Source organism: Odontesthes bonariensis, chromosome 22, assembly GCF_027942865.1.
Source record: "Odontesthes bonariensis isolate fOdoBon6 chromosome 22, fOdoBon6.hap1, whole genome shotgun sequence".
Classification (NCBI taxonomy): Eukaryota; Metazoa; Chordata; class Actinopteri; order Atheriniformes; family Atherinopsidae; genus Odontesthes; species Odontesthes bonariensis.
The window spans coordinates 16,782,757-16,807,875 of record NC_134527.1 but is presented as its reverse complement, the minus strand read 5'-3'; the positions used below and the strand labels follow the sequence as shown (position 1 = coordinate 16,807,875).

At 39.5% G+C, this 25,119-nt stretch overlaps 1 protein-coding gene across 1 annotated transcript; it reads right to left on the bottom strand.

Moving 5' to 3' along the window:
- Positions 1 to 609: 609 nt before the first annotated feature.
- tmem38b (transmembrane protein 38B) lies at positions 610 to 11,025 on the bottom strand. The gene is made up of 6 exons (XM_075456119.1): positions 10,571 to 11,025; positions 4,717 to 4,873; positions 4,079 to 4,263; positions 3,821 to 3,908; positions 3,147 to 3,264; positions 610 to 1,595 (listed from the first exon to the last, which is right to left on the bottom strand). Exons 1-6 carry the CDS (start codon positions 10,692 to 10,694, stop codon positions 1,326 to 1,328), a joined length of 942 nt encoding a protein of 313 aa, XP_075312234.1. The 5' UTR covers positions 10,695 to 11,025; the 3' UTR covers positions 610 to 1,325.
- Positions 11,026 to 25,119: the final 14,094 nt, after the last annotated feature.

The window sequence follows — 25,119 nt, the reverse complement described above, 5'->3', positions numbered from 1 at the left end:
AAAGTAGAGTCAGAAAGATCAGCACACGGCAACAAAAAGCAGTTTAGCAGCAAACACTGAGATACAATCCTGCTACTGACACACATACATCTGACTTCTGTGTACTTGAGGCATTTTAAAGGCAGGTGCATTTTCGGAATCAGTATCACTTTTGATCTTCTTTGAACATCTTCTCTTTTCTCTTCGACACCCACCCTCGGTTTTTAATTTGCAGTCTTAGAGGGGTTGCTCTGCCGTCTGAGGTTACATAGACGAGAATTGGGAGGGATTGGGGGGGGGATTTCTCTCCAGCGGCTTTTTGGAGTGGGTGAGGTATCAATCAGGTGCTGATGTTACACTGATGCAATGTTCCAGCCTATAGAGAGGGTTACTTCTGGACATTATGCTGATTTGTATCACTTACAAACACCTGAAGTAGTTATCAGTCATCTTTTTAACACGATACAGTGGACACGCGCAGATAAGAGGGCCGTATGATGTTTGATGCTACATTAATGAGGTGGGTTCTTTAAGGCAACTTGACATATAAAAGAGTGACTTATTCTAAAGTTAGGCAATATCTCACATGTCTCTGACAGAGGCTAGAAATCACAAAAACACATTTAATAGTGCATTTAAAGCGATTTATTCTCATGCTCTCAGGTCTCATTCAAGGCATTCATCAATAATACAACTGCATTCCACTTCTAAATATTTCACATTCAAGATGGCGTTTATTCAGTATAAATATAATAAAAAGTCTGAATATCATTCAATATAATTTTCCATGAAAATGTAATCATATCAGAATAGAAATATAGCCTTTCCATGGAGCGCAATATATACAGAAAGACACGGATACATTCGTATATCTGCAGGTGCACAGCACTGGTCCCAAAACCCTGAATATATTGATCAACTGTTTTATTTCAAAATAAATGCATTAACAAAACAAAATAAAACAAAACAAAACAAAAAAATGAAGCTACAGTTTGTACAGCGAGTGTGAATTCAGCCAAAGGACACTGTGATATTCACACAACAGCATAAATCTCACAGCACTTTAAGGTTGGGGTGATTTTCCCAGAATAAGGTGCACAGTTAGCTGTGATTCACCTCTTATTGATATTGTTTTTTTTTTTTTTTTAGCCGTCAGCCTTATATTCTAAGAAATGCAGAATTAAAAAAAGAAAAAAAAAACAACGCAGACACTAGGATAAAGAAAAAAAAAGTTTCCTAATGAAAGACAAAGTAGAACACAAAGTTTAAGTGAACATAAACATGAAAAATCTGAATCACAAATCACTCCAAAACCCTGCTCAGAGGTGTTGGAGGCGCTACAAGTGCTAGTTAATCTTTTTGGAGTTTGGCGTGTCTGCGCTCTCTGGCTCCTCTTTAGCTTTGAGCGAGCCGTTTTGTTGCCCTGACGACACATTCTCACTGGACTCTTTGGTTATGGCGGTGGACCTCTCTGCTCTGTCATCATCTATACACGCTTTCTTTACCTCGCCTGTGAGGGCAGCATAAGGAGAGTGTCCTGTAAAGAGGGTCTTGTAGAGGACTGACTCAATGGTGGCGAAAGGTGAGGAAGAGGAGCCCGTCAGCATCATCCGTGACTAAAAAAAAACCAAAACAACAAAAGACAAGACAGCAATCAAGAAAAAAGGCAAAACATGAGAGGATAATGTCAGGTCAGGAAGATGTCCAGCGTCTGAGGCCCTGTGAGGGCTTAAAGGTTTCAGAAAACAAAAACACTACCAGGAAACAGGAAGCACAATGATTTATAAACACACACACATTTCAGGAGACAAAACAGCAACTTACCAAAGCAACTGGCTGTTTTCTGAAATGATGGATTTAGTTGTTGTTATTGGTTCTGTGTTTGGTGAAATGTGGCGTGCACTGAAACTGAGGAAGTGTTGTTCGTGTACGTTGTGAAATGCCATGTTTGATAAAATATTGTGTCGTCTGAAATTGTGTTAGTGATTTTGTTGATCTGTCTGAAATGTGGTTTCTGTTTTGTGAGTGGTTTTTTTTATCGTTTTATTATTGCTTTGTTTCTGAAAATAAAGTTTCTTTTTTTTTTTGATGCCTTTTATTAAAGTTGTGGGGTGTATTTTCTTTTTGTTTTTCTGCAATTCTTTTGTATTTTTTGGTGTTGTGGTGGTGTTTTGCTCAGTTTACTTATCTCAGGACCAGTGCACCAAATCTTGAAAGTGTCACAAATTTGTTCCCTATCTCGTATCTTCATTTTCATCAGCATTGTTTTGGTCACAGCAGCTAACGGTTACTGCAAAATCAACTGTAAATGCTTGCAATATAAAAGGTATATCGTGGACCATTTATCAGCTAAAAAAAAAACAAATTATCCACACAAGTGGAGACTAAGCGAGGACTGATATTAATTTTACGTTCATCAACAGACCAGAACCACGAAACCTCAAATGAATGCTAATGTTGTACTGTATTTACTGGGTGTGTGCTGTTTATAAATGGAAGTTTTCAAGTGATTTCACCATTTTTCATGATGAGGTTAAGTCAATGCTACAAATACAATGTGACACTGGAAAATATGTGCTTATTCTGCAAGCCAATTTCAGAGGTGGCCTTATATGCATAAAATATTAGAAATTAATGTTTAACATAGTAGCATTTACTTTTCATTAGGGATGGCTGCATATCAGCGTCAGGACCAAAAAAATAATAATAAAGTGCAGGCTTTGACAGAGCTCTTAAATCTGATGAAATGGTTTGCTGGTAATTTGACAGATCAGACAGAAGGAGCTAACGGAGTAAAAGTTGAAAGAAGATGTGGTAGATTTATCTGTGTCTCAGTCAAGGGCTCAACTTTCCCAGAGAAGAGAAGAGCGGATGATGCAAGCTGATGAAAATGATGCAAAAGCTCCAGCCCTGTGGGTAATACCCAGCTAATGTGAGTCACCACAGCTAAAACTTCAAAAAAGCGGAGGAGAAAGGTCATTTAGAAGACAAGTTGTAACAGATCTGGAGGGAGCTGTGGCACCAAAGCATTTGATAGGTTTTATCGTCTAAATAAGCGGATAAATAGACTAAAATATACCTCCCCGTTTTGCCTATCAACCACTTAAACCTTGTGTATTCTGGCCATAGTGTCATAGTGTGAACTGCACCAGGTGCACAAGACTGACCTTATTGACAACAATGAAGATGGTGTACAGGAGCATCAGGTGGTGCTTGTGGAGAGGCAGGTAGTGGCTCTGCTGCAAAGCAAACAGCACTGCCCCTATCAGGGTGATCTTTGTGGGGCTTAACAGACAAGAAATGAAACAATAAACATCAGGTATGATACCACATTATACCATTTAAAAAAACAGCATTTAGTTCATGTGAAAACGCTAACGACTTTACGCATACACTTGAAATATGTCGTGTCTTATATGCACAAATGGACCAAACCAGAGGCATATGATCAAATATGCATGAAAACGTTACATAGTCCACATCAAAAAGAGTTATTCTCTCTGAATGAAGACAGTGCTCCTCAACTGTCTGAAACACCTAGTTCACTGGTTCACACTCAATCATTTTCAACCTGTCAGAGTAGAGTGGAGCTGTGGACAGGGGGGCATACCACTGTCTAATGGGGACAAAGTCCACTTTACAACTTTAAATTGTACCAAACACAACATGCATATCATATGTTTGTTTAATCTGTGGATAGAAGCCACCAAAAAACACCAACTGTGTTTTATGGGGCGTTATGTATGAAGTCCAGGTACAGTGGCAAAGACATTGTTCGAGCAATTTCATCAGATTTCAACAAACTCCTAAATCTCCGATCAAAGTTCCGTTGGCGACTTACTAAGACATTTTAAGGAGCTCATTGGTTTCTGGCTTCCACACACCCCGAACAAGCTGCTCAAAATTACTTATGAGACCGCCTCCGGCACCTGGAGAGGTAGGAAAAGACAGGTCCTTGATGTACACAAATGAGTATAGAAATGCGCACAGCATGAAAATAACTTAGAACTTCAAATACTTCACGTTGACTTGAAAGCACTCACAAAATAATGTTACCAGACAAAACCCTTGTGACACTCGCACATGATCACATACTGACCTCTCGCCCACCCGATGGCAATCATAACCAGCAGACTGTCTTTGTATTTTTTGTGAGCCTGAGTAACCCCTCCAAGGACCTTCCACGTCCTGGTCACTTCCTTCATTCCTGACAGCACCAGCCTGAGGGGCAGCAGGGCTGCGCAACAGTACACCACGTCCAAGGGGCAGTAAAACACAAGGTACCTGTAGAGACACATATGGTTCCTTTAACTTGTGCATATTTCAGCTGCTGAGTGTATGTAAACTGTATCATGTGGCCTGTTAACAAAGTAATAGATGACTTTGACAGAATTACCCCCACAGTGTCTTTCAAGTACCTTCCTCTTCCAGCAGAGGGCAGTGTGCATTTTTAGTGAGCTGAGTGTAATTTTATCTGACACCTCTAGAGGGTACTAAAGGCTTCATAGTTGGAGAAGGGAACTCTACAATGACCTCTCTGTTTCGTTCAGTGTCTTCCACATTTTATGCTTCCCTTACAGTAAAGAAGCAAGGAGGACAAGGACAATGACCTCTTTGTGTAACTCGTGTCCTCAAAACTCCAGAGCCATTTACTAGTTCAGTAACACCAACACTTGCTGCTTCCCTGTCTTCCCTGTTCTTTTCTCCATCTCCATATCTGTCAGCTGTGCCGTTTACCAGATGATTGAAGCAAGCAGAACACCGGTGCCGTTGGATAAAGGTGCGACTGGTGGCTCCGCCAGCATGATCCCTGACAGCACTGCTCCTCCAAAACAGTAGAGCATGGAGCTGAACCAGCAGGCCAAGGGGCTGACTCTGGACACCTCAAAAGCTCCTGTGCAAGAACAGATGTATATGTGTCAGCATGATGGCTGTGGACTTTTTGCGAGCCATCACGATGTAGAATATTATCATATTATTATAGAATAAAGTCTGGTAACTACAGATAAACACTGTGCCTGTGAAAGACACCTTGGCCGATATAATAAGCATTACACAAACTGTCACTCTGTGGATGTCTGTCAAATTTAGACTTGATTTGTTGCAAAACCCAATTCAACTCAAGCGCAGCTGTTCAGCGAACAGTCAAGTTTAATACTTTGGCCTCTTCCCTGTCTCATGCGAGCGCCTCCCAGTGTTCTTAACGGTGTAAATATTAACTTATTGATGGGTCACAAACCGCGCAAACAAAGAAAGGGATGGGTTTGTCAAACAGCTGTAGTGTTTACAGTTCAAAGTGCAGAACTTTGTCAGAAACACTGATGAGAACAATTCTAACAACTGTTACAACTGTCTCACTGTTGCAACTGTGTTTCTGCCCTGTTTAGAAAGAACACTGTATTCCTGTTTCCGCTTACTCGAGGGCCGCTGTCCTGCAGGTTTTAGATGTTTCCCTGCTTCAACACACCTGATTCAGATGAAATGGATCTCTTTAAAGATTTTTAACTTCTGCAGCAGCCTGCTAATGATGCATTGATCTGAATCAGGTGTGTTGAAGCAGGGAGACATCTAAAAACTGCAGGACAGCGGCCCTCGAGGACCGACTTTGGACATCCCTGATTTACACAATAACAACAAGACATGGGTAGTTTGTCTAAAATATCTTTTTTGTTGTTGTTTTTTTGTCTCTTGATATTCTACGTTTAACTAAATGTACATTTACCCATGCACATATCGATAAGACCGACTTTTTTCACTTTAAATTAAACCTGCCAACACCATAGCTGAACATGCATACATTTAACCTCAGACAGGTAACTCCTAGTTAACCCTGCCCCACCTGCCCCGAGTCACTGCGGCCGCACTCAAGACCAAAATGGTAATCTGAGGATTACAGATGGATTACAGGCTCCACGAGGGCAATCTGCTGAATTTATAGCTCTACCTGCCTCCTCTGCAGACTCGTTTGGACTTTAACTTTCCTTCCAAAGGCCCCTTCATGAGTAGATAAAATATTAGATGTTTTTTGATAGATTTGTTTCAACTTTACATGTAATTGATATTTGTACAAAGAAAATAATGAAACATTGTTTCTTTACTTTTTTTTATTTAAAGCTAATTTAGAATTTAAAAAAGTTAAGAGTCAATAAAATTATACATTATTCTTTACCACTAAAGGATATACCGTTTCTATTGGACATTCAGACGGAGCATCCCCTGGACAAAAGAGAAGAGGGAATGTCTGGCCTTTTTCAGGAAGAAGTGTGCTTATTTATGACAGCAGCACGGCACTGTAGCAGAGTCAAGGTGCCGAAACCTTCCTGCCTGCACTCCTGACCTGTCAAAAATCCAATGCTTTTGCAGCTTTATGAAAAAAAACTAAAGAAAAAACTAAAAAGGTGGTCCTGAGCTTCTGGCCATTAGAAATACCGACTGTGTAAAAAACAAACAAACAAACAAACAAACAAAGAAAAGGATAAATGTGCTCTTCTCCAAATATCCTGTTGCCGTCCAATTCAAAAACCGAATATCTGATATGCCCGATACTAATTAACTTAGTCATATTAATGCATCATCAACAGGCTTGTGCAGAATTTATTTTGAAGAGATCCATTTCATCTGAATCAGGTGTGCTGAAGCAGAGAAGCATCTAAAACCTGCAGGATAGCCTCGCTCGAGGTATCCCTGAACTACAGCCTCTATTTCTGCGTTAACATCCACTTTAAATGCTAAATGGTGGACCATTAAAGCACAGCAATCACATGTGCTTAGTGCTTACACAGTAAACAGTCATCACCTTCAGCTCCTCAACAAAAACAAACTGCTGCAGTCAGTGTGTGAGCCCGACTGGCCAGGCATCAACTGTAGGAACAAAAGAGTGTTTGAGTTGCATGCCTCATCATATCTGCAAGTCCAAAGCGAAACATTAAGAATATCATCCGTTTACATTCACCAATGCACACTATAATGCACAACTTCGACTACTTTGACGGGTTGAGTTGCAAGAACATTTTACCAGGTCGTGTCTCCTAGTTTTGCATTGGGCGGACACACATTAACAAGTCAAATTTGGGTAATCAGGTCAACTACACTGCAGCAGTATCATGCAGCATTGACTGAGTTCTCTAATACCTCTGTCATAGTTTCTGCCCTGCCCATATTGTCTGAAGTGGATGGCAAACACTTCTGAATCATCTTTGATGAACATTGCGGGAGGCCTATTTACCATCCAGGATCTTTACAAATTGACATAAAGAAAAGTGAAAAAAAGAGAAGTCTTCTGGCTGGGAAACAGATCACCTGATCTAAAATAGTAACGCAGGTCGTAAAGTAACAATATCCCTCAACCTTACACACCAAATCTGTTTCAAAGCCTGTAAACGGGACCTCGCTCCTCTATCGTAAACATCCCTCCCGAACAGTTGCTCTCTTTTTTCATGATTTCTCCAACACTTTGGATCTCGTGATCAGCCTATCCTGGGCTTATGATTTTCACTGCCTCCTCATCTTTGGACTGCGTTATTACGGGCAGCACTAGATGACAAGAAAAAAAAAAAAAGGAAGCATCTTGTGCTATGTTTTGGTGAAAAGTGAGCCCGCTGATTGAAAAATAACTGCAGCTCGTCTTCTAAGCAGTCGCCTCCTCCTTATAAAATCCTCTAGTGGCAGTGTTTGCAACTGTGTTCAAAACAACTTCACAATGACATAAACACATGAGGAGAACTTGTGAACGTTTCCACTTGAACACATTTGAAACTTAAAGTAGTTTTCTCCTGCTAAGGTTCGTGAAAGTCTCAAGCAGCCTTTCTGGACTCTAATGGGAAGCTCCACAGAGCAAGAGGAGAGGATTTAACACAGGAAAAAGAAAAGAGTGTGGGTAGAGTAGTTTACAGCATTCCTTTCCTTTTTGGGAAAAGAGGAAGAGAAGCTGGCTCCCTCAGTGCTTTGTGTCCTTTCTTTTATTCAAGTTTCATTGAGATTCAAGTCTTTCTTCTGGGATCCTCTCAGCAACTTGTTGCCCTTCGAATGTCTTCTAACACAGCCCTCTCTTTAAGTTAATGAAAACACTCTCACTTTTAAACACGTTTCCCAGGGGGAGCTCTTGCATAGTACTCGTATATATATTTTTACGCTCTGCATCTTCCTCTGGTCACAGACACATAAATGGAGTCAGTAAAGGACAATGGGTTAAGAGGTCACAGCAGCTCGGATGCTTTGCGAGGCAAGTTCAAAAATAGATATATAGCACCCGGGACTACAATGAGCTGCGTGTGTTTGTGCGCGTGGAAAGTGAACTGCAGTTAAAAGTCCACCTGTCCCCGCAGCTACGACACCGGTCATTAACCATGGCTCTGTGCCTGCCTCTGCTCTGAGCTGCTACAATGGGCTGTGACAGAGTTTAACAGATTTTGCTTTCAAGTTACTTCACTTAGCTTGTGTTCCTGTCTGTCAAAGAGAACATGCGTGACCTCACATCCAGGCGTTTTAAATGGGGGTGCACCTGCTAAAATAGAGTGATTGACTCCCCTCCTATCAGCAGAAGCATGGTTAGCCTCAGTGCACTTGTGCCATACATTCCAGTCACTGAATCTGGGGACGACCCTGCACACAGCAACAATGGAAAGAGATGACATTTGAGTGTCCCACAGGCTTTAGCCCTCCCTTCTAAGAAAAGAACTCGAGGATTTACACTGTGGAGGACTAATTGTCTTTGTACTGGCAATATACAAAGTTAGATTTTTAATTTAGAGCATAAGGATGTTTTTCTGGGACAAACAAGATGGGATTTTTGGTTAATCAAAAGCCTTATTCGCTCATTTGAGTTGGTTTTTAACACGTTTTAGGTTGAAGAAGACCTGATTCACATTAAGGGTCATGAAACTGTTTCTCTAAATGCATCTGACCCGCAAAAGTTTAAAATGACATGACTGTACAGCTGTTTCCAGTGCAGATACCGCCACTCATTGCCACTGGTGACGCCAAGTGTCTGACGAGCATTTCTTTTCACGGCTTTTCAAAAGATCACTTCGGGTTTGCTTCACTGGCCGAAATGCACAGCAGAATTCCAGAAAACAAGAAAACAAAACGTTTTCACAAAACACATTCTTTTTGGTGATAGTTGGTTTTCATCTTTTTTACAGTTGTGGGCCAGCGTGGAGCTTAACGTGGCCAACAAATCACAGTATGGAAAAAACAATTATTTCATCAATAAATTCAACGAGCACTTTTACTTGGAACAGTCCCACCGAACAGTTTCAGGCTTCTGAGCCGTCTTCTCAGACCTTCTGAGAAGAAACGACGAGATTAATTCAAGCTTTTGAAACTGCTAAATGCACAAAGATGAGTTTTGGTGGCTGTTATGTGTATTTGTCCTGTATTGCCCTCGATCATTTTCTAGCAGATAAACTGCTCTTTGTGCAGTAGGGTAGCCAAGACGAAACAGTTGGAAACAGTTGGAAAAGCTGCTGGGTGGCCAGTCTTATCTGAGAGATGTCAGCCATTACAACGATTGACACAACCACTAAACCAGCAGCTTGGTTGCTTAATAGCTGCACAACTCCCTGGAGTTAACCTTGAAAACATGTCCCAACCTAGAATTTAGGGAGATAAAATAACACGCTTCTGCGTGCACCACATGTATCATCAACAGTAAATGCAACTCATTGCATCATAACACAGGATATTTGGCTGATAATACAGTACTTTGATACTTCAGACTATTACTGCAGGACGTTTACTTGTATCAAAGTTAGTCTATTATCTTTATAAGTTTTCCTTCCGTAGAGGATCTGACAACTTTATTTAATGATTGGATGCATTCATTTATCTTTTCAGATTGTGCTATTGGATATGATCAATTTAAATTAAACAAAAAGCAGTAATATATTATTTTCCAGCTCAAAACAATTAGACATTGGTCAGGTGTCTTTACTTTAGTCAACTTTTAGCTGGTTTTGTTGATTAAACCAGATTTGTCAAGATGACAGGATACAATGTACTCCTATACATACCACTAATCATTGCTTTTCTTTAATTAATTAATCTAATCAGGGCTGTGACTAGGGATTACTTTTCATCAATCGCCTGCTATGTGCAAAAGTTACTTTTTCCTCTTAAATAAATAGTCACAGTCTCTACTTGCAGCAGCAAAGTCTTCTAATGTCCAGTTTTGTTCAGCCAAATGTAAAAAATATTCAGTTATAAATAACACAGTGTAAAAAAATAAAAACTGAACAGTTTATCTAGTCTTTGCAGGGCCTGGAATATGAGACTGTTAGATATTTTTCTTTTAAATTTTATGGTTGAAAAATGCAAATATTTCAAACTTAACAAAAGGGGAAAAACGGGAGAATAATAATAACAACTAACTGACAGAGGTTTTCGAGTACACTGTAGCTTAGTTCAACAAAGTTAACCTCGTGGAACAAAAGGCTGTGACTTGAGTTTTGTGTGCACTTCCAACTGTGCTTGAGTAACATTTAAGGAGGCATATTGTCACACTTTAAGTTTCTATTCAAACTTCACCACCAGAGCAAAGTGAAGCAGTTGCTCCCATAAACTAAAAAATCGTGCATCTGAACTTTCCACTTACCTGGCTGCTCCCTCAGAGCCATGACCGACACGATATAGTGCGCTATGTCAAAGTAAGGAAACATGGACATGTTTGCTAATCCGTGGGACAGTTCGTCCAAATACAGCAACCCGAATAGATCCATAACCGCGTTCCTGAGGCAGTTTAACAGTAACAGTAACTATTCTAGTTCATTCCAGCGAGGACTTGGAAAGAAGAAAGGGCACAGGTCCAACTCTGAGCATCAGCACGAGCGCTTGGCTTCATACGCTGTCTGTAAAGTCCGACACAAGTCAGTGGCCGGCGGCAGCTGTGTGTTGCTGCTGCTGCTGTCGGGCTGTTTACAGCTGGTTAGCTGACCTCACGTATCGCCGCACGTAACTGGGCAACAGATCTGTGATGCTATGGGATGGTCATCATCGGTGTACCCGCTGTCATCCGCGCATAGTCGGAATTCCTGCTTCTTCTTCCGCCATGCTAGTGATGTGGCAGGCGGAGATAGAGGGGCTTTGTGATTGGAGGAACGAGAGCACCGTGAGCCAATCACATGTAAGAGGGTGGCTGCATGAGGCCAGGGTTAAATGCAAACAAACCGGCTTTTTTTTATAGGGACACTAAAACGCCAACAGTATGTTCATTTCCAGTTCAGGTATACTTCCTGTATTTTATTTATCACCTGTATAGGCATATGTACTTGTAAAACACTCTAAAGGTAGTAATGTCACATACCTGAGTGATATCTAAGTAATTCTAAAGTTTTCAACAAAAGCAACAAACTATGATCACTTTATCGTGTATCAAAATTTTATTTTTTCTATGTCAAGTATAGTTGTTTGTTTTAGTTTTGAAGGGGAATCAGTATTTTAAAGCTTTCGTGTCCAATCCTGAATCAAAATCCACAAGCTATGATGAAGCTACACAAACAGAGAAACTATTTGTTTTCTGATTGAAATGTTGTTTATCTATTTAGTTATTTGCAAAAAAAGAAGTTATAAAGGTTATGTAATTTTTGGCAAAACCAATTAGTTCTGTTTTTTGCTAACAAGCTTTCTGGATTTTGGACTGCCCTCCTTTTGTGATGATCTTTAGCTCTGAACTTTCTCTCCAATCACGGACACTCAGTGAAAACAAAACCCACCCTATTATTAAGCAGCTTGAGCCCCAGCTCAAAGAGAAGTCCCTTTTTATGTGTGTTTTGTGCAAGGAAAAAGGGCGAGACTTGTCAAAGTTTTGTGATTTACTGCAGAGGTTCACACTTTGAAATCATACATTTTAACATACATTAACCCATAAAGGGAGTTGGGCGGGTAACTCTTTGACATCAAAACACTAAATTCAGAAATTATGATGAGGTGGCCTGTGAGTTACTAAATACATGGGACCAGCTTGGTGGGTGAAACGTAAACCAGAATCCAATGTACAATTGGATTCAAAGTGCATCTAAAACCTTCTTGACTTTGATGTCATGTAAGTTATGGACTAAATCAGGTAATGCTGCTGTACACTGGGCCAACATACTGAAGTCTGTGTTGAAATATTAACCATGTGTGAGCATGACACCTGGTGGTGAGCCTTCATATTGGCCTTTTTTCTTTGTGCCTTGTTTTTTTTAAACATATAATTAAGCACACCCTAAGAAAATGGATGGATTATTATCATCATTATAGGGCTGCATGGTGGGGTGGTGGTTAGCACCGTCGCAGCAAGAGGATTCCAGGTTCGATTCCCGGTTGGGGCCTTTCTCTGTGGAGTTTGCATGTTTTCCCCGTGTATGTGTTTGTTCTCTCCGGGTACTCTGGCTTCCTCCCACTGTCCAAACAGTTAATTGGTTGTTTTAAATTGTCCCTAGGAGTGAGTGTGAGAGTGCATGGTTGTGTGTCTTGTTTGTCTCTGTGTGGCGCTGAGATGAACTGGCGATAGGCTCCACATAATTTCATGAGTTTATATTTTGTATGAATGATAAAGTCAAAGTCAAATTTATTTATATAGCACATTTCATGTACAAAACAATTCAAAGTGCTTCACATAAAATAAAAGCATTGCAGCAGGGAGGGTAAGAAGCATTAAAAATACTTGAAAGAATATAAAGAGAAACAAATAAAATAATTTAAATGAATTTAAAAACAAACAACAGTCTTGATAAGTTCAAAGATTTCATGCCGCGCAGATTTCATGAGAAAATAAATGTTTTTAATCTGGATTTAAAAATGTCTACATTTGGTGAAAGTTTAATCTCCTCTGGCAGTTTGTTCCACTTGTTTGCAGCATTACAGCTAAATGCTGCTTCTCAAGATTCAAGATTCAAGATAGTTTTGTTTGTCACATACACAATCATACACAGTACAATGAGCAGTGAAATTCTTCCTTGTCCTGCTACCAATAAAAAGATAATTAAGATTGAATATGAAATATGAGTAAAAATGAAAAAAATATAAAATACGTTTTTTTTTTTTAAATGAATAAGGTATCTGAAATGTACAGTATTAACAGTATTAACAGTATTAACAGTATTAACGGATAGAAGTGGAGTCCAGTTTGATGCTCACTGTTGAGCAGACGGATGGCCTGGGGAAAGAAAGAAAGAAATGTTTAATCTGGATTCTGGACTGGACTAGCTGACCTGAGTCCTTGGATCTAAGATAGTAAGGTAGTCTTGGGTCTTAGTCTAAGATATGACTAATTACATAAAGGTAAAGGATATCAAGAGCTATTGTGAGCTCCTAACCAGTAGATGGCAGTACTGTACTTTCCATTACAAACCTTTCCATTAATGCCTCTCTGTGTATAATTTTGCAGAAAAATATCCATCCATCACCAGCAACTGTCAAAAGGGATTAATTTCCTATCTGGGATCTCGTACCAAAAAAGATAAATCTGAATGAACAGACCCGATGCGGGAAACTGTCACACAGAAAGTCAGTCCGTAGTTGATGTGCTTTACTCACCAAACTTTGGTCTTATCTAAGTGTGGGCCTAGTGAGAAGAGCTGTTCATCACCTTATTGTCACCTTGGTTTACAAGAGGTATTCTGCCTTTTGTCAAAGGTGTTATGGAAATTACCGTTCGATGTGATGTTATCTCAAGGCTTTGATTATCATGGACTGATAAATGTCTTAAGAATACAAAGTTGATAAAGAAAGTGGAAACATGACCAGGTGATGATGTAATCACTTATTTAAAACCATCATTCACAGCGAAACTCCACCCAAGACCACTCCTGTGTTTGTGTTTGGAGCCAGAACGGCACTGAGATGTGTATCATCTTGTTGAAATGCCAGGATGTCGTCACTGGAAGCTGTAGAATATTTCCAGAGACTACATTTTAAATATGGCCCCAGCAATACTGAATGCCACCACCCATAAATATGTTATAGATATGTCAGTTTCAAGAATTCAGTGCTCGTCAATGCTTTCAACAGCCACACACACACACACACACACACACACACACACACACACACACACACACACACACACACACACACTCTCCAGCCCTCTGACATCCAAGTGATTCTAATCAGTATTCTCCCAGTGGTGCAGGATTAAACTGTCTCCTCAGCTCCTACAGGACAGAGTCTGCCTCTCATTCCTTAGATTTCTGGGGCCCACCTCAAAGATCCAGAGGCTTAATCTAATGTTTTCAGAACAACTTGAATCTTTGTACAGCCAAGCTTGTCACCCATGGGTTACCCCTCAGTTCCCAATCCTAATGCTGCCTACCCTAAGGAAGTCAGCCATGGGTGAGGCCAGATGAGATTGTGCGGGTGTTTCTAATAGATCTGTACATGTGTTTCCCGGTGCTCGGACAGCTCCTGTCAAACAATTGAAGGTCAAGTAAAATTGGTCACTGGGATTTGAAAAAAAATACTTTGTGAATGTGTTGAGATTGTCAGCTAATGTAAGCCACAATGCTTTGGCTTGTGTGTTGGATTTCTGATTAGCATTTTTCCATGTTACTAATCACTTAGTAAAACGGCATCCTGACTGTAATCGTCACTTGTTGGCATGGTTTCTCTTTTACAATATGCTATCCTTCCCAATTTTAAACCCTTTGCCCATGTCATTCTAGGAAAAGCGTCAGCTCATATGAGTAACCATTTCATTCCTCCTGTAAAAGTGTTTGCGTAGCAAAAACTGTAAACATGAAACTTCATAACATGGTTTGTTATAATCTCCACAACTCAAAGTGCAAAACATATTTAGGCAGAGCTGTAAGTATAGATTGACCAACTATCTCTGGAAAAGCTTGGCCTCGAGTCAAAATCACTATAATCTCTGGATTTAAGAGGTTAGTATTTTTCCTATATTATTCTTAAAGTTTTTAAAAGTTTTAAAAATATATGAATGGTCTTTTCTTCTTTTTTTTGGCTGTATACTTTTTCTGCATTTCTTGAAAAACCTATTGCTGTGAACTACTGAACAAAAATCTGGACCTGATTCTGTTGATATCTTCTAATGTTCGTGACAAAACAGATTAAACAGATTAAGTTGTAACATGCACAAGAGATCTGCCTCTACCAAAAAATTCTGAATATGTCCATATTGGTATTTATGCATAACAGCCACGTTACTTTTACACCATTTGTGTTGGGTTTAACAGATATAGGTCATAAGGTAATGAAACAAAAAGTGTTTTGGTTTAAAGTTTCACTTTGAAGAGAAATAAATAGAGAGATGAGAGCGGAAGCAGAAAGTTTTGTCTTGTTATACTGATGGTCTCACAGTTCGATGGGATGGGATGGAAAATGCACACTAAGATATAAAAATGCAGGGATTCCTATGTGCTGAACAGTCGTCTCACAGCAAGAGGGTTTCCGGTCCAAATCCTGGCTCTGCCCTCTTCTTCCACAGTCATGTCTTTGTATTGTATGCATGATGTGGTTAGAATCGTCTTTCTCTGGAATAGATGACATCTCCAAGGCAACATATACTGTTTTAAAATGATCAGTGAACTTTTCTGCATTAATGCTGCCATCATAGAAGTAAGCTTTTTCTTAATTTCTTGATTTCTTAAATCTCTACACATTATAGATACAGAACGAAGTATGCAAATTCCTTCCAAAGTCTCTTGTTGACAAATACAAGATCCTCTTCCCTTCTTTGTTCCTCACACAGATTTCTGTACACACTGCTTTTGTATCAAATCATAATTACATCCACTTGTTCCTATCACCCATGGCACACAATAACATAATTACTTCTTCTTCCATTTACAATAAACCTTCATTACCAGTCCTAAATTTCCCCCTGTCCCATTTCTTTTTTTTTGGAAATGTGTTGCAGTTATGAAATGCAAAAGTGGATTTACATTAAAACGTAAGATTAAGCACGAGACAAAATATGGAATATTTTGTGTTCTTACCGTTCACAATGGAATAAGTGGAAGTCAAAGTACATGTGAGAATCTCTCTGTTCTGGGTTTTCTGGGGTTTATTTTTCCAACAAAGGCGCTGTGACATAAACACTTTCACTTGTTATTCCCCAGCAACACGTCTTAAAACAGAAACGTATTTAAAAATGCTTTGGAATAACCAACTGCATTTTGTGGCTAGCTAAATACGTCAACTGATAACATAAAACTAGTCCTATTGGGTTACAGCTGTTTAAAGAACGCAAGTGGGTCATTTACTATAGACTTTTGCTTGTTGCTGTTTTCAGGGAATTTACACAAACACGCAATCCATTCCTATGATCAATTTCACAGAGGAATAATTGTGAAAATGACAGCAACAATGTGCCGGCTTCGACTGCAAAGTGTCCATTCTGACACCGCGTGATGTTGCTTTATTCATTTTAGCAGTGTGATAAACTGCTGCACTCACCCCCTTGAGTCTTATGATCAGGCTTCCTCGCCTGATGAAAAGAAGTTGCACAAAGATTCACTTGTCTTCATCCTTAAAACTGTGTTCATATGAAAACAGAAGTTATGACTGCACAATGACTGCAAAGGTCAAAAGGGGTTTAGGTTCAGTTCCTCCATGTAATGCAAGCCTTCCTTCCTTTGTCCCCGTCACAACCACCTGCGTGAGATAACCACAATTAGTTTCAATCTGATAGGCAGAAGGGGTATTGATCTGGGTTGCATTGATTTGAAATACTTAAAGCAACGAGCAAACACTGTTCTGAGTCAATAAACAATACTAGTATAATAGATCATACTTGCATTGAAGAAACACAAGCATTGGGGTTATTTTAAAACTCAATTTGCTTAAAATATTGTGAAATCTACTTGATCAAATGCGACTAATCTATATTTAAACAGGTAACCTAATTATACCTCTGCTGAAGCAATGTGCTGTTGAACAACATTTGCAAACTCTGTTTCATCTGAGTAAATATGTCCTTTCCTGAACAAAAAGTGATCATTTACACAAAATTTCAGCATTGTCCATTTTTATCTCATAGCCTCTTGGAATTATTTTGAGATAATAATGTGAGGATAATATAATAATAGTATATAATGTCATTCATTCAAACCAGATCGTCACTGACTCTTCACTGGTTTATCTCTGACATGTTTTATATTGAAAAAGAGAGCCACTGAACAGAAGGCCCGGCTTCTCGAAATGAGTGGTTGGAAAGAAATAGGAACCCAAACTATTTTCCTGTGACCTAGTAGTCAAAGTAAAACTGCAACAAAACAAGACTGAGAAGAATAGCTGCCTGAAAGAGCATAGATTCAGGTCTGATGGTCATTTGAAATATACATTAGAAAAATGTACACATCTAGTAATCTTACAGACTATATTTTGATATAATTCTGAAGGAAAATTAATTACTTTCTGTTTTTCTGTGTATGACTGCTTGGGATCTTGGGCATTAGGGAAACCCGTTCTGTTTATTTTTTGCCTCTACCTAAAAACACATATATAGATATTTTCATGTGTAACATTTATGACTTTATCAATGACTGTGTAACAAGAGAGGGGGGATTTGTAGTTAAAAACTACAAACTACATACTGTACTCTTGCTATAATGCAACACACTCATCAGCAGTGTTTTCGAATGCTTAAAAAAAACTTTAAATGCCACATTCCCAACACTAAACAACAGATTATAAGCAACTATTTAGTTAATACACTGCAGTACTGGTGACAGGAGGACTTTACCAAGGTTACCTCTTGTCTCTGATACTTGATAGTATCTCAAGAAAAGCAAAAGGGAGGAAAGTCGGGTTTTGGGGATCTTGAAATTGTAGTGTGTGGTGGAAAGTGGGACATCAGCAATAATTACCTTACATCATATCAGTATGTTTTGGTAAAGATGGAACCAAGATGGGTGGCAAGATTTTCTACCAGTCAATCTACATTCCAGCCCTCATGATCTCCTGGTAGTGTCTATAAAAATGAGATTACAGATAAAAGCAATCCAAGTTGTCCACATCTGGTCGTCAGGGCTCCACTTTTCTGTGCAGCCTTTCTACCATGTACAGGAACTTCCAGCTGTTTTACGTCAAAAGAAAACCAGCTGAGGTGGTTCATATCTGATTAGCAGCGCCTTCCTTTGGTGGTTTTCCAGGCACATCTAACAAGGGCAAAACCGCAAGAAACAGCAATTACAAGCAAAGGAAATGGGATAAAGGAGGGGATTGGAAGGTTAGTAGGGAGGGTGAAGGGCAATGGGAGCATAGAGGAGGATGATGAAGTCGGAGAGAGTGGTGTTTATAAGGAGATAAAGGCATTCCTTCTTGTCTCTTCTTCGCTTTCTCCTCTCTTCTTGTTTATCTCATTTCTCTTTGATCTTACCTCTTCTTCATAGTTTCTTCAATCTTTGTTCTTCCTTCCGTCCTTTTTCTCTCTGCTTCTTGACCATCTGGGCCTTCTTTTGTTCCTTTTCCATCTTCACCTTCTCGCTGTCAAATACTGTTTCAAAATTCTGAGCGCCACTGTAGTATGCATCAGGAGCTCCTCGCTGGCCAGCTGCTCCTTCACAGCAGCACGTTCTGAGGCCATCTGCCCGTTTTGATTTTTGGATTCCAGTGGGACTGTTTTTAGGCTTTTAAATTGTCTACTTGGACTCCATAAGTTTTGGTGTTGCTGTGCCTCTCCTACTGGACTGTTCTGGGTTAGACAGCCTGAATTGGATAAAGCGGGTGATGATGAACTGGCCACAACTGCTGAATGAAAATGCTTTGAGAATTGGATCAATCCTAAATGTTCAGCGCTGGAAGAACTTTCTTAAGGTGCTTATACACAATTGACAGAACATTTTGTCATTTGACCAAAAAGTTTTCTAAATGAATCACACAACTTTAAAGTGTGACCAATGGGACATGGCTGGCAGCATATCTAATGTGCATAGAAGGTCAGTCAGCAAGTCCGCTTGTTGTTTTCTGCCTCAGAGAACGATATGTAAGTGGGACATCGGCTCCCTCTGGGTATGGTTGGAAAAACCTCTCACCCTCGAGACCTTTCCGCAGAGCTTTCAACTGCCAACTACGCACTCTCACACAGACACACAATTAAGACACAAAAAGGCACATAATTCTTTCTATGGCGCCCCCAACTCTGTGTGTGTGCTGGGGTGTGTGCCTCTGTGTTAACCAGACCACACAACTATGCATGGAGTCCTGTAGCTTGCGTCACTGTGTGGTAAATTAGTAGTCATCTTCTAAACAGATTATTTTAGTCTCTGATTACGTGTGTACCAAATGATGGCTTTGCCGAAACAACAGTGGGTCTGCCCAAAGGTTCCCTCTTCTTATTATACTAAAGATAGTTGCACAGAGTGAACACTGAACCTCAAATAAGGGTATTCCAAAAACTTTCTATATTTTCAGTTCATTTTGCTTGCAAAGCTTAAAGTGAGTACCTTACTTTTTTTAGAGCACGACTTTTAGTTTTAGTGTAACATTTACAAAAATAAATTTATGTATTGGCACTCTAAATTAGGCAAAGTAATTCAACAGTCATGCAACACACATTTTGGTTATGATGTAAAATTTCTTAAGACAGCCCCCACCACCACCATTTCCCTCTCTATTTGCACCGGATGCAGCTGTTGTTTCTGCATGTAACCAGGAAGTGAGGAGAGTGAAATGCCTCCATGTGCCACAACATACAATGAGCACTTTCAATACTTCTAATATCAACAACACACCGATACATTTCACAACCTGACATGCATTATTGTAGTGAAGGGTTAAAAAGCACAAACCAACCTTCTCTTTTTCATAAATACACACATGCACATGAAGATTTTCACTTCACCACCAGAATCAATCATATAATTTAAGGAGAGCCAAAACTGGGTGTTGTCTTTTTCTTGTGAACTGTGCCACGCAGATAGTTCGAGAGAAGGCTGAATGAATACCTTAAAACTATGACAGTTTATTAGTCAGAGGATGCTGAATAAGAAAAAGCAAATACAAGTAACATTTACAAAATTCCATGTGATTGTGTGCACTTCCACACTTTTGAAAGACCTGTGGAAGCAAGAAGACACGTGGAACAGTGAGAGTAAAAGCAGACATAAAACACTCTCTGGCACTAGAGAAGTCAGACATCTGTCATTGACCTTTGACTTGTTCACTATCAGTTAGAGAACTCGATCCACAGCATTGCACCATGAGAATGTAGGCCATGTTGTTCCCATGACAGAACCTTAAAGTTATCCTAATCATCCATCCATGGTCATTTTTATACAGTCTAAAAAGGCTGTCACAATTGCACTGCTGCACAGAACTTCAGTGGAGGCATTTAACGAATGAACTGTGTCAAGAATTTGTATAAAAATGCAAAAGTCTGCTGTCTAGTCTCATAGAAATATATAAAATGAGCCTGACCTCTTAAGAGCACATTACTTTGTTGAGACATGTTATGTGTGAAACGTTTGCCATACTGGTGCCATAGAAAGCTACAAGTCCCTCCTTCACAGACTTAGTTACCAGGGTGATGACTCTCACCTCAGGTGGATGTAGTGATACTACCATTTCTGTGAAAAAAAATCAAAGAATCATCCATCGAAAATAGTGCAGAAATCAAGTTCTAGTGCCTTTACTCAAGCAACATCAGGCTACCCAAACCAGATGTTCTTAAAAGTTTTTTTTTGTTTCTAAACTCTTTCTGGTAATTAACAAAATGAAAGACTCTCTAAAAGTGTAAAAATTACTTGTTTAAACCTAAACGAACACGAGCAAAAATCAAAACTGAAAACAGCATGCCTAAAACTAATGAAACAGTGACAAAAATTAAAGCAAAAATACATTCAAGTATGAGGCTGCGTTCTACCTTTTAGTTCTACTCAGGGTCTCTTGACTGTTCTCCAGATATCATTAAGTCACATTAAAATAAGGAAATGCACTTAAATAAAACATCCTCTATCTACATGCAAATCTATTAACATTTACTGTTAACTAAAATTCAATTATATAGAACTTTACTTAGTTGTCATACATCAGGAACAGGGGTCACTAGTTCTTCCATCTCCTCTTTCTCCTTTTCTCACTATCTGGTCTCTTCATTTAGGCCATAGTCCTGCAATCTGCCACCTTGCTTTAACAAGTGTGTCAGACAGCAAATCAATTTAACAGCTAAATCCACTCAGACTGTTAAAGCCTCCACCTGAGCTCTGTTTGCTTTTAAGTGGGAAGGCAAAAGTAGTACTGTGCTTGTGTTTCACTGTGTGCAACAATCCACTGTGGGAAAACTGGGAATGTTTTGTCCTGAGAAAAAGGATACGGGCCGTCAGTGTTAAAATCACCGGCAAGTTCTAAGTTAAGCACTCAAAAGCTTGCTGTCAAGGGCACTTTGACTTAATTACATCTGCTAAGCTTGGATTGACAAGCACATGTCTATGATGAAACTGTGACTGCAATACTACAGCAATAAACATATTCCATAATTTCCTGAAGCTAATGAAAACATTCCATTTCAGTAATCAGCATTACTTTAAGTTATGCCTTTTAAAAGTAACTTAATTCTCCCTTTTGCATTCCCACTAATTCCCTGCACTGCTTCATACAGACATTTCGATTAATCAAGCCTGACTTGAGGGGTTGTCGTGCTGAGGAGGAATGCTCCTCTTGATTCTCTTCGTGTTTGAGAATAATTAGTACTGATTACCACCTCTCACTGTGTGTACTCACTGCTCACTGATGAGGAATGGCTTAAACACAAAGATGCTCCCAAACACACTTTGTGTGGTCAAAATTCAATGCAGAGAGAAAGGCTTGTGCATGCAGATACACACTGTTTCCCTCATTATCTACTGCAGTACATACCTGTAGAGGAGGAAACTTGTTTATTTGAGCTGCTATGTTGCTTAAAGACATTCCAGAGAGGCTTTCCCACGCTGAGGGCAGTGCTGGTAGCAAGTCAGGATGGAGGTGGATGGGTTTGAGGCTGAAGACCTTTCGGCCTTTGTGTTGATAGTTGGTGCATGAACTGCTAAAAATGACATGTCTATCTGCCATAATAAATAACACACATTCCTCTGAAACATGTCCAGACATGTTAGAAGAGACCAAGCAAGGCCACACGCACTTTCTCATAGATTTGATTGTTTAGAATAGCAAAAACGGGTTTAGTGCATGCAAGTGCATGTGTGTATTCAGATGAGGGGATTTAAATACTTCATGATTATCACTGTGTTTATCTGTTGTTTCTCAAATCCACACAATGCTGCCAGATAAAAATCCTAACTACATTCCTATGTTTACAATAAGGGCAGCAACAGGCAAGTTTAAAAAAAGGTGCTGGATAATCCGGCCATCATTGGAGACAGAGTTAAAACGGAAGAGGAAAACACAAGCATGGAGTTGCCCTCAACTATGTGGCTCCAAAATAGATCTTATCACATTGGCTCCTGTTGCAAGACAAGAAGTGATGAAAGACAACAGTTTTCTCTTTCTATTTATGCAAAACACACACACACACGTTCACTGTTAAGGCCCACCACAGCATCACCAAAGCTCCCACTGTCAGTAAGTATCACAGGAGTTTTTAGTGAAACTAAACTCCCCGGACATCAGAGGGCCAAAGAAGCGGAGTACAGAAAAGGGACCCCCTCCCCTCCCTTTCTTTCTCACCACAGCTGCCAGAGAAGGGCAGATCTTTGCCCCGAGTAACTGATTTACACCCTGCAGGTGTCTTGCATGTTCATGTGCGTACATGCATAAGTCTGTGCACGTGCAATCTTAGAACAAATCGCCCTTTCAGTGTATTTTACCATTTAGTTCGGGTCGTGAAGTGAAACACTGAGACGAATGCTTCACACTTCATTAATTGTGCATTGTAAAATGTTTCCTCTAAAAGCCTTTCTGCTGTTTAATGCCGTTCAGATTTAGTATGTGCTTGTAGCCTCTGCACAATGCACATGATAAATTTCTTTTGACGTGGCACAGCAGTGGACATCAAATGCTGTTCATGGGGCTTTAGAATAAATGGCCGTAAAAGAGTATAAATATACAATCAAGAAGCACTGAGTGTCAGTTTATGTAGTCCATGACACTGGGCTCCAGAGCTTATAGCAATGGTATCTACATATTTTTAAATCACAATATAAGACGATCAATCTATTTAAGAGATATATAAAAAGCTTTCAGAATTCGTCACTTTATCTAAAAAGTAGATGTTAAAACAATAAATCTCCCAGGATTCTATTATTTTCTCATTGTCAACTTATTAAATGAAGGGAATAAAATAAACAATGTTTGAATAATATTTGCAAAAACTATTGTGTTCACATTTTAAAAGGGAACATTTTTTTCAAAAGTAATGATTTCATGAACAGAACTTTTCTTTTCTTTTCTTTGTTTTGGTCTCATCCAAATCCCCCATGTTTTAAAGAGAGTCAGATGATATTTTTTGTCACAGTTTTACTCATGAGAAACTGCTTGGTTTGGGTTAGCCACTGAAAACTAACTGGCTAGGGTTAGGCAATAAAAGCTACATGGTTAAGGTTAGGAAACCATCATGGCTTGCATTAAAACACAGTGTAATAATAACATATCAAACAAATATGTAACACATCAAAGCATCCTTTCTTATAGATTACTGGCTGCAGAGTCCCGCCCTCTTGGCTAAACACAAAAAAATAGACTGAACACATTTCTTTGAACACTGCTTTTTTTGTTGAACCGGACTAAGCTATGTCGCACTTATCTGTTGCCATTTACTTGTAGTGAACAGTCTGGTGTATCAAACAAGCATGTGTAGACACTTTAAACAAAACTGCTCCTTACTCACTCAGCACACAGACATCGAGGCTGGACCTGTTTGTCTGCATGTCTGCAAAGTTCACAGAAGGCACTGACTGTGTGTTATGGGCCTGTGAACACATACTGAAACTCAGAAACTGCAAAAACTGCAGTTGCAATGAAGTGTAACATTCAGATTGAAAAATGTGCTGTTGATCTTGTCTTAAAATAAGGATAATTAACCTTGCTTACCATACTTTATTCAAGTGGAATATGACTTGCAACCAACTTTGCCTTATTTGAGTATCTTAACTTGATACAAGAATGGCTTTCTTTAGCATTATCTAGACTAAACTGGATTGCTTAAAATAATATTTTCAATCTCAATTCAAGATTTCATACGCTAAAATGACTAATGTCAAACCGTCACTTATTTGAACTCATCAAGTAATGCACCGAGAGCAGAATTTTTGTATGAAGACATGAAGAATGAATACAGAAAGCAACAGGCAACATTTTTACTTTTAAATCCAGGAAGAAATGTATAGATGACTGTCTATTTCTCCACAATGACATTCCTTCTCTATGTAGTTTGCTTTCATTAGTTTTGACTGTCTTCCTTGGTTCCTCCTGAAACCGGTCCCTTCCTTACTAAAACACCCCCCTACACTCCTTCTCTTGTTTCATGTTCCCAGCCTGATAGCCTTGATAAAGGGAATACTATTAGAGAAGATGGTGGGGAAATGGATGGGATGATAAGAGAGAAAGGCTGCCGGTTGGGAAATGCGTTGTTGAGGGGGTCAGGTTAGAGCAGACTGCTGAATCAGCTCTTCCCAACACCCATCACACGATCTATTCCAGAGTTTCCCAAGGGAGCAGTCCTGTTCTCATGGCTGCTCTCTATATAACAGGAGCATTCATAGGACAGACAGCACTTAGTGACAGAGATCAAATTACCAGGATGGGGCAATACATGGTAGAAAGGCTGCACAGAATAGCTCACATATCCAACAATAAGTCAAAGCATAAAAAAGTCAAAGCTTAAGTGATTATAAATATAAAGGTGGTGGGAAGAATGTTGTTTTTAGTGGTGCCACCATGCAGTGTTGCTTCCATCTGTCCCAAAGGAAATATATGAAGTCAAATACACTTAGATATCATACGATGTCTTTCCACATCTGTCAAAACAATACTGTTTGTCCTCGGCTCTCTCTTCCTCATATTGACCCCCGAATCAGCCCACTCGGTGCATCTCATGTGCAAACAATAGAAACAAATTTGGACTTGGTCAAGACCATGATGGATATCACTCAAAAGCCAGCTCATCTGACCATACGACCTAGAAACTAACCAACGTCTCTAATTAACCGACAGGAAGGAAGTGGATGAATACAAGGAAGTGAGGTTCACTGAAAAGACCCACTGACAGCA